We start from the raw sequence: 12,410 nt of genomic DNA, 5'->3' as shown, positions 1-12,410 counted from the left end.
GTAATTTACTAGAGGTTCTGACAAAATGTTAAGTACGCAAGCTTGTTTCAGAATGAAAAATAAAAAAGGTAATAGCGACTTTTTATCTCACAATTCTGACTTTTTTTCTTAGAATTGTGTGTTATAAAGTCAAAATTGAGAGATATAATGTCAGAATTGATTGATATAAACTCAGAATTGCGTGATATAAAGTCAGAGTTGATTGATAAAGCCATAATTGCGTGTTGTAAATGCAGAATTTTGAGATATAAACTATTCTGAGGGGAAAAAGTTTTTTTTTCTTAGAATTGGCCTGATAACTCGCAATTGCGAGTTTATATCTCATAATTCTGAGAAAAGATGTCAGAATTTCAAGATATAAACTCGCAATTATGTGTTATAAAGTTAGAATTGCGAGATGTAAATTTGCATTTGTGAGAAAAAAAGTCACAATTGTGAGAAAAAAAGTTAATTGTGAGATAAAAAGTCACAATTCTCTCTTTTTTTCTTGCAATTGCGACTTTATTACTCAGAATTCTGATTAATATCTCGCAATTGTATGATAAAAAGTCACAATTATTTAGTTCAATGGTTGAATGAATGATTCAATGACTCACTCATAAAGATTTTATTACTGGATCAATCAGTGGTTTTGAAGGAATCTATGAAAGCTTGTTTCCGCCACAGAATGAAAAATAAAAAAGGTAATTGCGAATTTTTATCTCACAATTCTGATTTTTTGCTCACAATTGCGAGTTTACATCTCGTAATTCTGACTTTATTTCTCAGAATTGCGAGATATAAACTCAGAATTGCGACATATTAAGTCAGAATTGCGTGATATAAAGTCAGGATTGCGAGATATAAAGTCAGAATTGCGAGATATGAAGTCAGAGTTGTGTGATATAAAATCACAGTTGCGAGATATAAAGTCAGAATTGCGTGTTATAAAGTCAGAATTACAAGATATTGAGACAGAATTGTGTTATAAAGTCCGAATTGCATGTTATAAAGTCAGAATTGCCAAATGTAAAGTCAGAATTGCGTGTTATAAAGTCAGAATTGCAAGATATAAAGGAATTGCGAAATATAAAGTCGCAATTGTAATTTATACAATCTTTAGTGTCAAGTTAATTTCAAAAGTGTGGTTGAAGACTGTTTGTAATGCAGACTTGAATTTTCACTGTGATCGGTCTTGTCAAAGGTTTAATAAACATAGCCGAATCGTTGTCATTTAGGAATAAGATTGCAATTTGTTAATGATTAATGCAGCTCTAACCACCCACAACACCCAATAAACCACATAGTATCGTCCTAGCAACTACCAGAGCACTTTACCAACTGCATAGCAACTTTCTAGCAACCATTCAGAATACTTCAGAAACCACAGAGAACATCCAAGCAATCGCATCCGGTCTGAGTGGTTATTACACTACCTTAGAAATTGCATAGCAACTCACTAAAATCCACTCGGAACATGTAAGGAACCCAACAACAACATTCAACCAATGATAACACCCAAGCAATCACATAGCAATATCCCGAACACCTTAGCAACTGCCTAACAACACCATAGATCATTTTTTTGGGAACATGTAAACCATAGTTCCCAGTATGACTGTGTTTCCCAAGATGATGCGAATGTAAACAGATCCACAGATGGGCGAGTCTGAATCTAAATAATCCTGTTGTTTTCAGATGCTCCTTTGAGGGTCTTTTTTTTCAGTTGTTTGTTCTGAATTCAAACTTGCGTTTAATGGGGGAATTCATAGGGATGGTAACTATGGTAACCCTCCAGCCCAAATTACCTCTGTTTTTTTCTCGTCAAAGGGAGGCGTTCTCACAGTCACAGAAAGAGAGAGAGGAAAATGTATGCAATTGTTGCTCACAAACCTGGAGAGTGTTATTTTGAGAGGAAACTAGATCACTATTTGACTGTTTACTAATTACTGACTCACATGTCATGTTTGGATCTCCTCTAAGGTCTGTTCGAGGGTAGGCTATGTGTTTGATGCAGTGTGTGACAGTTTCAGAACATGTTTTGTGCTGTACAAAGTAGAAAAAAGAGGAAGTGCTGCCTTACCACTTCCTGTCTGTTTGAAATAGGCCTCACCCATATTAGAGTTCTTGCTTTTAGCTGATTTAAAAAGATGGTTGGTTGTTTTGTAGAAGTAAATCTATTCTTGTAGGGAAGGTGACTGGACCATTTGGACGGCATTTCGTCTACCGCCACACAGACAGAAGAAAGATTTCTCCAGACGTGTGGCGAGAGCTGAGGTGAAAGTTTTGACAGCAAACATGGCAGGATATTTGTATTTCTCAGATATTGCTCTTTCATAGCTCTGCAGACTTCATGGATTTCTCTGCAGGTTTAAGGAGCCTTTGTCTCAGACCTTCTAGAATTAGAAAATGGACACAATTGTTGATTTTCATTCATTATAAAGCTATATGAATGTGGATAGCAAAGTTGTTTTTGAAATTGTTAGGTAAGAAATATTTGTAATAGCCTATAGATTGTTTTTTTCTAATCTGACCACATATGGAGATCATTTCTAAAACTCTACAGGAGGAGACTGACTCACTTTTTCTTCTCAAAATTGAGACATTCACAGTAATAGTTCACTCAAAAATGAATATTATAATGGTTTTATGTTCTTTCTGGGGCTTGATGCCTTCACCTGCTATCTTAATTATCTTACATATCTTAAATAGTTTCCTATTTAAAAAAAAAAAAACTAATGCAATGAGCTCGTAATCTCATCTTGGGAAGTATCGAGAAATTTCCGAAAGTTCCATCATGTGTTTGAAACGACCGTTAATATGCCAGTATATTCATTTTTGGCCGAACTAAGAGATCTTATTTCTTTCCCCTCTTCTATTTTTTGTGTTTTCGAGTCTCTCAGCATGTTTTTGTTGTCAGTGAGGTTTATGTTTCTCCGTCAGTCTGTGTTATGTCAGTGGGCTGGCGTCGTGCGTGATACAGGAAGGCAGAAATCTTGTCCTCCTTTCAGCGCGAGATGTCTCGCAGACGCGTGTGTGTGTGTGTTGTGGAGATTTTCCGTCCTTGTGTTTTGACGTTTGAAGTCGGCTTCGGTTCGTAGCACTTCATCATAGCCATAAAAATGTCCATAAGAAAACTAAACCTCGAGATGAATCGAGTCCTTGAAATTCCTTCAGGACTCATACACAGACAGAACCAGAACATCACTTGTTTTTTCACAACAGACGCACTAGAAATCAAATGTCTGCTGAGTAAAACTATTATTAAGTTAACTTTTTTGACAAATACAATGTTTTGAAACAGTCAAAAGAATGACAGAGTGTGGAGCTGAAGAGAAAAAGGACGAACTCTGCAATCGTCAGGCCCAGGGTGAGCAGTGCACATATTCATCTCAGCATCAATCCAGTTTACACTTTTCTATCAAGCACAAAGGGTTTGTTCACCCACAAATATAAAAATTTTCCCATAATTTACTCACCCTCAAGCCATGGTGTATATGACTTTTTTCAGCCAAACACAGTCAGAGTTATATTAAAAATACCCTGGCTCTTCCAAGCTTTAATTGGAGTGAATAAAGAGTTTTTGAAGGCCAAAAAAGCGCATCCATCCATCATAAAAGTTACCCATAGGACTCCAGGGGTTTAATAAATCCTTCTGAAGTGAAGTGATGCATTTTTGTTTGAAAAATATCCATATTTATAACTTTATAAACTAGAATCACTGGCTTCCGGGGCCGGGCCGTTGCCCAGCTCTCTTCTAGTCCAGGCGGAAGAGGGCTAGGCAAGAAACTCAAGCTCCTCTTCTCTTATAATGGAATCCTCTGTAATCTCTCCTTAAAATTCTTGATTCAGACTTCTAATTGTGACCGGTATTTTGTTTTGCTCTATCCTCTGCTCTTCCACATTCATCAATGCGCCATTTGTCGGGTCAGAGGTCACTCCAGTGAATATAGTTTATTATATATAATTATAAAGTTAAAAATATGGATATTTTTCATACAAAAATGAGTCGCTTTACTCCAAAAGGCCTTTATTAACCCCCTGGAGCCATATGGATTACATTTAAGATGGATGGATGCACTTTTGTTTTGTCCTTTAAAATCTCAGGCTCTATTCACTCCCATTATAAAGCTGGGAAGAGCCAGGAAATCATTTTTATTTAACTCTGATTGTTTTTGGCTAAGAGAAGAAAGTCATATAGGATGGCTTGAGGGTGTGTAAATTTTAGGATCATTTTCATTTTTGGGTGAATTAACCCTTTAAGAATGTAGAAACTTTTTGCTACAGTATGTACACTATTGGGACAAGTGTTGGGTAACCAAACAATTGATTGACCCCATTGACTTCCATAGTATGAAAAATATATATACTATGGAGCTCAACTGTTTGGTTACTGACATTGCAGTAAAAATTGACAATTTTAAAAGAAACTTGTAACATACTCATTGCTATATAGAGTACAAATGGTTATGGGTAACATTGGCAACAAAAAAAGCATCAGAATGAGCTTGCTCACATTTGACTTGCTATTTTGAACATGATTCAGGACACACTAATCTTCTTTATAGTAAGTATAGTAGGCTATAGTAGTATAATGTGGCATATTATGTGTTCTATTGTGGATTAAAGGAGCAGAAAGGAGAATGATTCAACCGACATCTTTAGACGACCCCAAACTCAACAAACTTAAAGAGGTGAGATGCATCAACGTTTAGGGGTGGTGTGGCATAGTAGTGGCTTAGAGTTATCAAACACATTATTGATTAGTTCACTTCCCTCAGTGTGAGCATCATTTCCTGAGGGTGTCTGAATATCTGGATTTTTCATGTTGCTTTGAGGTAGGTTTTGGTGGAATGGATCAACAAAACCTTAAAAATTGAACATATTGTGGTGCGATCGCTGGAGGAAGACCTGTATGACGGACTCGTCCTTCATCACCTGTTACGTAAGAATTCTGAACAGGAACATTATTTAGTGCATGCTTATAATGTTGCATATAACAGGCTTGTCTTTCATTTTAATGTGAAATATCTGTGTATGTTGTGAACCCAGGAAGGTTAGCAGGTATTCATTTACAAGTAGAGGAGATTGCGTTGAGTACTGATGTTCAGCTGCGGAAACTAGATGCCATCCTGACAGCTGTGAACGAGAACCTCAAGCTTAATGAGGAAACGGCCAAATGGAACGTTAAACGTAAGCCAATCAGATCAGCTCTTGTCAATGACATGTATACATGAACATACACCCACTGTTCTCCCTCTCCAATCTGCCAGTCATTCACAGCAGGGACCTGTTGGCTACATTACATCTTCTGGTTGCTATTGTGAGGCGTTTCCAACCCGATCTGGTCCTTCCTGTAAACGTCAGCGTGGAGATCATTCAGTGCGAGGTGATTAATGGACATTTTTGAAATGTGTAAACTAAATGTTTCAAAAGCAGAATATTAAAGAGGGTCCGGCAAAACACACTGCCATAATACTATTGTTCGAGGTGGTTTCTAGGGTGTTGTCGCTTATATGCCAGTCTCTTATGATATTATGGTCTTCAGATACAACTAAGTATTTGAAATATTAATATATACATATAATGAGGAAAAGGTTGTTTTCATAATTTTTCACTATTCATCATTGCATATTATTTGCAAATCAATATACTTGTAAAAATAATGAAAACATTTGTCCATTATAACAAGTATTTTCATTTTCAAATAATATGCAATGATGAATTGTGAAAAAAATATTAAATACATTTTAATTATAATACGCATATACATTTTTTTTTATAATATACAGTGATGAATTATAAAACTAATGAAAACATTTGTCCATTATAACAATGCAACATTGTAGGCTATATTATTCAAAAAATGAATATGCATGTTATAATTAAAATCAATTTAATATTTTAACATTTATTTTAAACAAATGTGCATATTATAATGAACAATGTTTTCATGATTTTTCACAATTCATGAATGTATGTTATTAAAAAAATATTATAATAAAAATGTATTTAATATAGGGCTGTCAAACGATTAATCGCATCCAAAATAAAAGTTTGTGTGTACATAATATATGTGGTTGCACTGTGTATAATTATTATATATATAATATATATAAAAACACACATATGCTTGTATATATTTAAGAAATATTTTCATGTATATACTTTATATAGATTTATATATATATATATATATATATGTGTGTGTGTAAATATAAATATTTCATATATAAATAATATTTTTTTTCTTAATTTATATGTATATACAAAATAATTTTACACAGTGCACCCACATATATTATTCAAACACAAACTTTTATTTTGGATGCGATTAATCGCGATTAATCGTTTGACAGCCCTAATTAATACTATCTCACAATTTTCATTGTATATTATTTGAAAAAAAGATAATATTCAAATTATAATAAACTTTTTTTTTTTAGAACTTTTTGCAATTCATCACTGAATATTGTTTGAAAAAATATTAGTTATGTAAAGGAAAAAAAAGGTTTTCTGTTCATCTAATCAAAGATGCACATCCATTATATCCACGTTAATTATATTAAACAATAGTATAAGAGCCGAATACCCATATCTAATCCACACATACATGATTTCTCTAAAAAAATATTCCATGAGAATTAAATGACTTTACAAAAGTTCGATGTCAGCATTCATTAAAATCTCATTTGTCAACCAGGTCACGAAAAATGGCATCAAGGCAGACAAGCAAACCGAATTCATCACATTTCAAAGGTCTGTGCAGAACCTCCTTCCCTATTAAACATGTTTAACATCACTTTGAAACTCAGTGACAATGTCCAAAGCGGCATTTTCATGGTGCGTTGTGTGTCTCCGCAGTAATTCCAGTGAAGAGCTTGAGAGAGAATCCAACAGTGAGTCAAACGGAGGCTGAACTCTGAGCCTGTTCATTTCCATATTTATAAGCATCAGTAACTTTCAGATAGCGGAGGCGTATAAAGAAGAAAGCGTTTGCTGCTTAATCTCTCTCTTGCAATGTCTTTGCAGAGGAATGTCCCATTGATGAGCTCTTCAAGCTGGAGGCTCACAAAATTGAGACCGTGAAAAAGGTTCCGATCCAGTTTCCTCACGTGTCTAAATGTAGTCATGACCCAAATCGTTCACCGCTTCATCAAGTTTTCTTCTCTACAGGCCATTTTGCACTTTGTGAATAAGAACATGTTATCTCTGGGCCTGAGCGTGACAGACATTGACAAACAGGTGTGCAACTCTCCTAGACTTCAGTTTAAAGGGATTGTCTTTTTTATATTTAATTTTTAACTTACGCTACCATTACATTTTTGGTGTTTGAAAGAAATTAGTACTTTTATTCAGCAAGGTCACATTGAATTGACCAAAACCTACAGTAAAGAAAAAAAAAAAAACTTAAAAAAAAAGTTGTGTCGAAGGAATAAATTACATTTTAAGGTATATTCAAATAGAACATGATTTTTAATTGTAATACTATTTCATAATAATACAGTTTTTGTGTATTCTTACTCAAATACATGCAGCCTTGCCTTGGTAAGTATAAAAGACGTCTTTCAAAAACATTTAAAAATCTTGCCAACACCAAACTTTTGAACGGTAGTGTATCCGTTTTTTTTTTGTTTTTTTTTGTTTTTTGCACTGAAAATTTGGTTTTATATTAAAGGGTTAGTTCACAAATGAAAATTCTGTCAGTATTTACTCACCCTCATGTTGTTCCAACCCCGTAAGACCTTCGTTCATCTTCAGAACACGAATTAAGATATTTTTGATGAAATCTGAGAGCTGGATCACTCCTGCATACTAGTCCATAGGCTTCTTGAGGGATTGAAACTTGCCGGCCTCGAAAAGTTATTAAAGACATCGTTAAAATAGTGACTACAGTGGCTCAATCTTAAGTTTATCAAATGACGAGAAAACTTTTTGTGCGCAAAAAACAACAAAAATAACGACTTTATTTCAACTATTCATTTACTTCTCTTTCTGCCTCGAGTCAGGTTACTAGTTTAATAACGTAAGCTTGTGTTATTGTACGTCACACGCATCACACACATGACCAGCGTCGGCCAATAGTGAGCCTACGTGTGACGTAGCTCTACGCTATCGCACTACGTTAACTGACTAGAGGCCCAAAGAGAAGGAAGTTAATAGTTCAAAAAAAGTTTTTTTTTTTTTTTTTTGCGCACAAAAAGTGTTCTCGTCGCTTGATAAAGTTAAGATTGAGCCACTGTAGTCACTTGGACTATTTTAACAATGTCTTTAATAACTTTTTGAGGCCGGCAAGTTTCAATCCCTCAAGAAGCCTCAAGAGTGATCCAGCTCTCAGATTTCATCAAAAATAACTTAATTCGTGTTCCGAAGATGAACGAAGGTCTTACGGGGTTGGAACAACATGAGGGTGAGTAAATACTGACAGAATTTTCCTTTTTGGGTGAACTAACCCTTTAAAGGGATCATGACATGGATTACTGTTATGATTGGCTAACGTCATTGCATAGGAAACAGTATCAACATCCACTCGCTTTTGCTTGTGAGTAAGTGTTTTGAATGCATTGTCCATATAAAACCGTCATCCAGACAGAGATTTGTGAAATCATTTACTTACAGTTTGTAATGCAGCTTCTGTCAGATCCAATACAGTTGATCTTCATCTGTCAACCAAAGCTTCTTTATGAACCATTACACTGTGCCTCATTTACAAAACAAAATGCTCCGAACAAACATATAATCCTCCATTCGATCTGGGACGCCATTAAATAAACCATCCATTTGTTTCCACTGTGATTACAGTGCATCTGTATACTGGATCCAGTGTAGACAGCATCAGTGATTATAATGGCTTTTTGACGTGACACGATATCAGTCTATAAGCCAGTGGCGTATGGTGCTATGATGTAAAACTATTCATCAATTTCTTGCTCGGGATGCAGGCATATGCAATGCAGATCCTGCAATATTACAAATGAGGCTTTTTTGGAGCTTTATTAAATGCTTTGATGGATGTTTTAATGGTACAAAGACATCTTAGATCATGGCAAATTTGATTTCTCATGTCATGACCCCTTTAACAATTTTCATTTTCCTTCTGAATCAAAGGTATGTTACAGTTGCACCCCCCCTCCCCCCTAATGATTTGAGCCCTTTATGGGCTTGTTTTTGACATCTCACATTAATGTTTCTTATATTTATGTTTAAAAATGTGATATTATTAGTTTGCAGACGGAGTGATTCTGCTCTTGTTGATCGGGCAGTTGGAGGGCTTCTTCATTCCACTGTGCGATTTCTTCCTTTGTCCAGTCGGGAGCTCAGAAATGGTAAGAACTCGAGAAAACATTTCGAGTTTCGCATTTGCATTGAAACAAGCACCATGTTGTTAGTGACGTCCTTTGCAATTTGCAACAAGAAAAAAAAACTGAATCCAGGCTTATGGGATTTTACATCATCGTACCTTCACATGCACCTCCAGGAGGTGTCTCGCCATTGTATAATTAACGTCTCTTAGGATGACTGGATATGACAGCACAGCAGCATAAGCCTGGTTAAGAACCTGAGGCTAATGCAAAAGACAGAAATCAAAAATAATGATGTTACAGAGAACTTGCAGTGTTGTGGTTTTACAACATTTATTTGTTTGTTTCTGATTCTAATCTTTTTACCATTCACCTGCAGCTCCATAATGTGACACTTGCATTGGATCTTCTCATAGACCGAGGGCTTCCGGTTCAGTCCGTTGACCCTCAAGGTAATTATTTTTAGATCATTCGAATTAGCGAGCTGTCTAGTGTCAAGTATACATCCTAAACAAAACCCAAAACCACTCAACGCTTTTAAAATGAAGGCTCTTTATTTGGCTTTGATGGTTCCATAAAGGATCTTTGGCATTTATAGAAACTTTCAATTGCTTAGATCGATGTTCTTTATAGTGTAAAACGTTTATTTAATCCTGAAAGGTTCTTTGGGGAACCAAAAATGGTTCTTTCCTAAGCTATCTTAGGAAGCATCATTTTCCTGCTTACTGTTTGATATCATGCACACAATTCAACAACTTTGTCTTCCATCTTGCAATGTAAAACAATACAATGGCATTACCTTCTTCATGAAGGACATTCCACTACATTAAACTACTGCTGTAACTCAAACCCATATTAAGGCTGTTTTTTTTTTGTACTTATTCAATAGAATAGCTATTAGGGTGTGATAATCTGCCTGGTTGTTCATTAACTAATAAGCTAATATCTCATGTTTCTTACAGACATTGTTTCCCAAGATGTTCCAGCCACTGTGAAAGTGCTGTATCACTTATTCAGGAGGCACAAATACAAATAATCTAGCCACTCCCAAACGTTCAATTCAATAAAACCTTCCATGATGTTTTAATAACCAAAGTAACTGTACATTTGTGACTTTTACAAAAAATCAGAGGCACGGAGAGTTGAGAGTCAGATTACTTTGGCACTCAGAGTGTTAGAATACTTTAGAAGCAATTGTACAGTGTCTCTGAACCATTTGAAGAGGCTTCATAGCAGAACATGGCCACTCATCTCATCATGGAAATTGCATTTGGATGCCGACAGCTTCAATTTAATTTCACCTTTTCACTCTTCCACTTTACGTGTTTTTTTCCTCCCACTTTTGGACAAATGCGCATTAGTCTTAATGTATCGCTCAGCATTTTCTGCTGACTTGCAGCTCGTGTTCAAATAAAAGTGGCACATATAACATCTCTGAAATATGTCCCTATTTTCTTCAATATACTATAAATAGAATGTGTGTTTGTGTTTTTGTTTGTGTGGTTCAGGTGTACCCATTATGGGGACAAAATGTCCACACAAAGATGGTAATATCCGAAATTCATGTCCTTCTGGGGACATTTATTGGTCCCCATTAGTAAAATGTCTTATAAAAAAGAGTTTTTTTTGTTTGTTTGTTTGTTTGATTTAAAAATGCAGATGTATTCTGTAATGGGTAGGTTTAGAATTAGGGGATAGAATATACAGTTTGTACAGTATAAAAATCTGTACAACAAAATCTGAAAACCCAACGTGTGTCTGTGTGTGGTGTGATAAAGTGTGTGTGTGTGCGAGTGACGCACTTAAATCATTTTGAGTCTGATGAGCTGTTTGTGGGAGCAAAACCTTTTTTATATATAAAACAAAGTATTAGTTAAGCTAAAAAAAAGTTAATTCGATTAAGAATTACAAACAATATTCGTTTCTTTTTGGCGCTCTGTAATGACGTGTCAGATTGGTGAATCGCGTCCGGTGTGAACATACCAGCATCAGTTGAAGCGGCAGGCAGCACGCGTGAACCAGTGGTCTCCTCCTTTTTACTACTTTTGAACATGAACATCAGGTATGTTGAAATATTCGGTACAGCTTATACTGAAACTGTCGTGTAATCGCCTAATCAGTTTTTAAACCACATAAAGATGTCAATAAACCCGTTGTTTTGACTTTACGTGGTTTAAAAACCGCTTCAAAATGTCACGTGACAATACATTTTTACCTCAGAACAGACAATTTCGTTAGATTATTCGTTATAGCTAAATATCTTTTAATATTACATATATTATTATTATATTATATATCATTAGAATGTGGACAAATACCAATGATAAAGTTGGCTGTAAGCACATTATTTCTAAACTTTAGAGAAACTAAAACTCAGTCTTATTGTTGTCAATGTCAACAGTAGGGCATATCTCTCACCCAGACTATACCCCTCCATCCACCCCCGTAATTTAATTTCCTTAATGTGTGTTCTCTCAAATTGGATACGGTGAATGACTTCCATTTAATCTAAATGGCAAAAGCATTATGGGAGGTTTAAGAGAGTCTCCTCTCAGCGAAGAGACCGGGATTCGAGGATGCTCTGATGGCGTTTTAATGGCGAATTGCCCTTGGGTAATTTTTTACCATTGCTGTTTTTGAGCAGGAAACGTATAAGAGGCTGACATTTTTCATCCTAACGCCCATTTGTTTTTCGTTTATATTCATAACCGCAATATTTCAGCCTTTCTTATCCATTGCCGTGGGCATTAGTGTCATAAAAATGAATGAAATCTGTAGGACGGAGAGAGGTAAGAAAGCAGAGTGCAATAGAGACGTGTAGGTGGGTTGGACAGACAGATGGACACAATGTCTGGAAATGATCACATTAAAAACTTCAAAAGCATCCTACGTAATGACCCCGTGTGACCAGACGAAACCCTATCTTGAACTCCACAGTGCTCAGATTAAATGGGTAGATGGGCCTGGGAGACACAAAACATTCGTCCCTGTCCAGTTCGCCCTCTGTGTCCTCTCCAAGCCGGCTAATGATGTGCACTGGTGGGGTGATTTCTGTGGTTGACGGGGGAATACGCCAGAAATGTTCGACTGAAACCCCCTGCTGATGTCTCATCATCTCAGTCCTAAGGC

General features: G+C 35.8%; 1 protein-coding gene and 1 long non-coding RNA gene across 3 annotated transcripts in view; both read left to right on the top strand.

The window, feature by feature from the left end:
• The first annotated feature begins 2,074 nt into the window (after nt 1-2,074).
• On the top strand, nt 2,075-10,714 carry parvg (parvin, gamma). Of its 2 annotated transcripts, none has more exons than XM_039666054.2 (13): nt 2,075-2,256; nt 3,284-3,349; nt 4,615-4,673; nt 4,822-4,924; nt 5,032-5,172; nt 5,253-5,368; nt 6,683-6,738; nt 6,844-6,878; nt 7,012-7,073; nt 7,156-7,224; nt 9,204-9,305; nt 9,661-9,733; nt 10,244-10,714. In XM_039666054.2, the coding sequence occupies exons 2-13, from the start codon at nt 3,292-3,294 to the stop codon at nt 10,315-10,317; spliced, it is 948 nt and encodes a 315-aa protein (XP_039521988.2). In that variant the 5' UTR covers nt 2,075-2,256; nt 3,284-3,291; the 3' UTR covers nt 10,318-10,714. The 2 variants fall into 2 exon arrangements, with proteins under 2 accessions (XP_039521988.2, XP_039521987.2); XM_039666053.2 differs by having other exon boundaries at nt 2,076-2,256; nt 4,609-4,673.
• A 453-nt stretch (nt 10,715-11,167) lies between these two features.
• LOC120475376 (uncharacterized) overlaps nt 11,168-12,410 on the top strand; it is a 69,062-nt gene continuing 67,819 nt past the window's right edge. The window contains exon 1 of the long non-coding RNA XR_016150786.1: nt 11,168-11,343. This is a non-coding gene — a long non-coding RNA (uncharacterized LOC120475376). The remainder of the gene's footprint in view (nt 11,344-12,410) is intronic.

Source organism: Pimephales promelas, chromosome 25 (genome assembly GCF_988280905.1).
Source record: "Pimephales promelas chromosome 25, fPimPro1.hap1.1, whole genome shotgun sequence".
Taxonomy (NCBI): domain Eukaryota; kingdom Metazoa; phylum Chordata; class Actinopteri; order Cypriniformes; family Leuciscidae; genus Pimephales; species Pimephales promelas.
Note: the sequence above shows the minus strand (reverse complement) of the source record. Positions and strands in the feature narration are given on the sequence as shown.

What these genes read in the sequence shown, in the direction of transcription:
- parvg (XM_039666053.2), top strand. Translation starts at nt 3,292, where the DNA reads ATGACAGAGTGTGGAGCTGAAGAGAAAAAGGACGAACTCTGCAATCGT. An exon ending in AACTCAACAAACTTAAAGAG is followed by an intron (nt 4,674 to 4,821) that starts GTGAGATGCATC and finishes GCTTTGAGGTAG; the next exon opens with GTTTTGGTGGAATGGATCAA. An exon ending in CGTCCTTCATCACCTGTTAC is followed by an intron (nt 4,925 to 5,031) that starts GTAAGAATTCTG and finishes TTGTGAACCCAG; the next exon opens with GAAGGTTAGCAGGTATTCAT.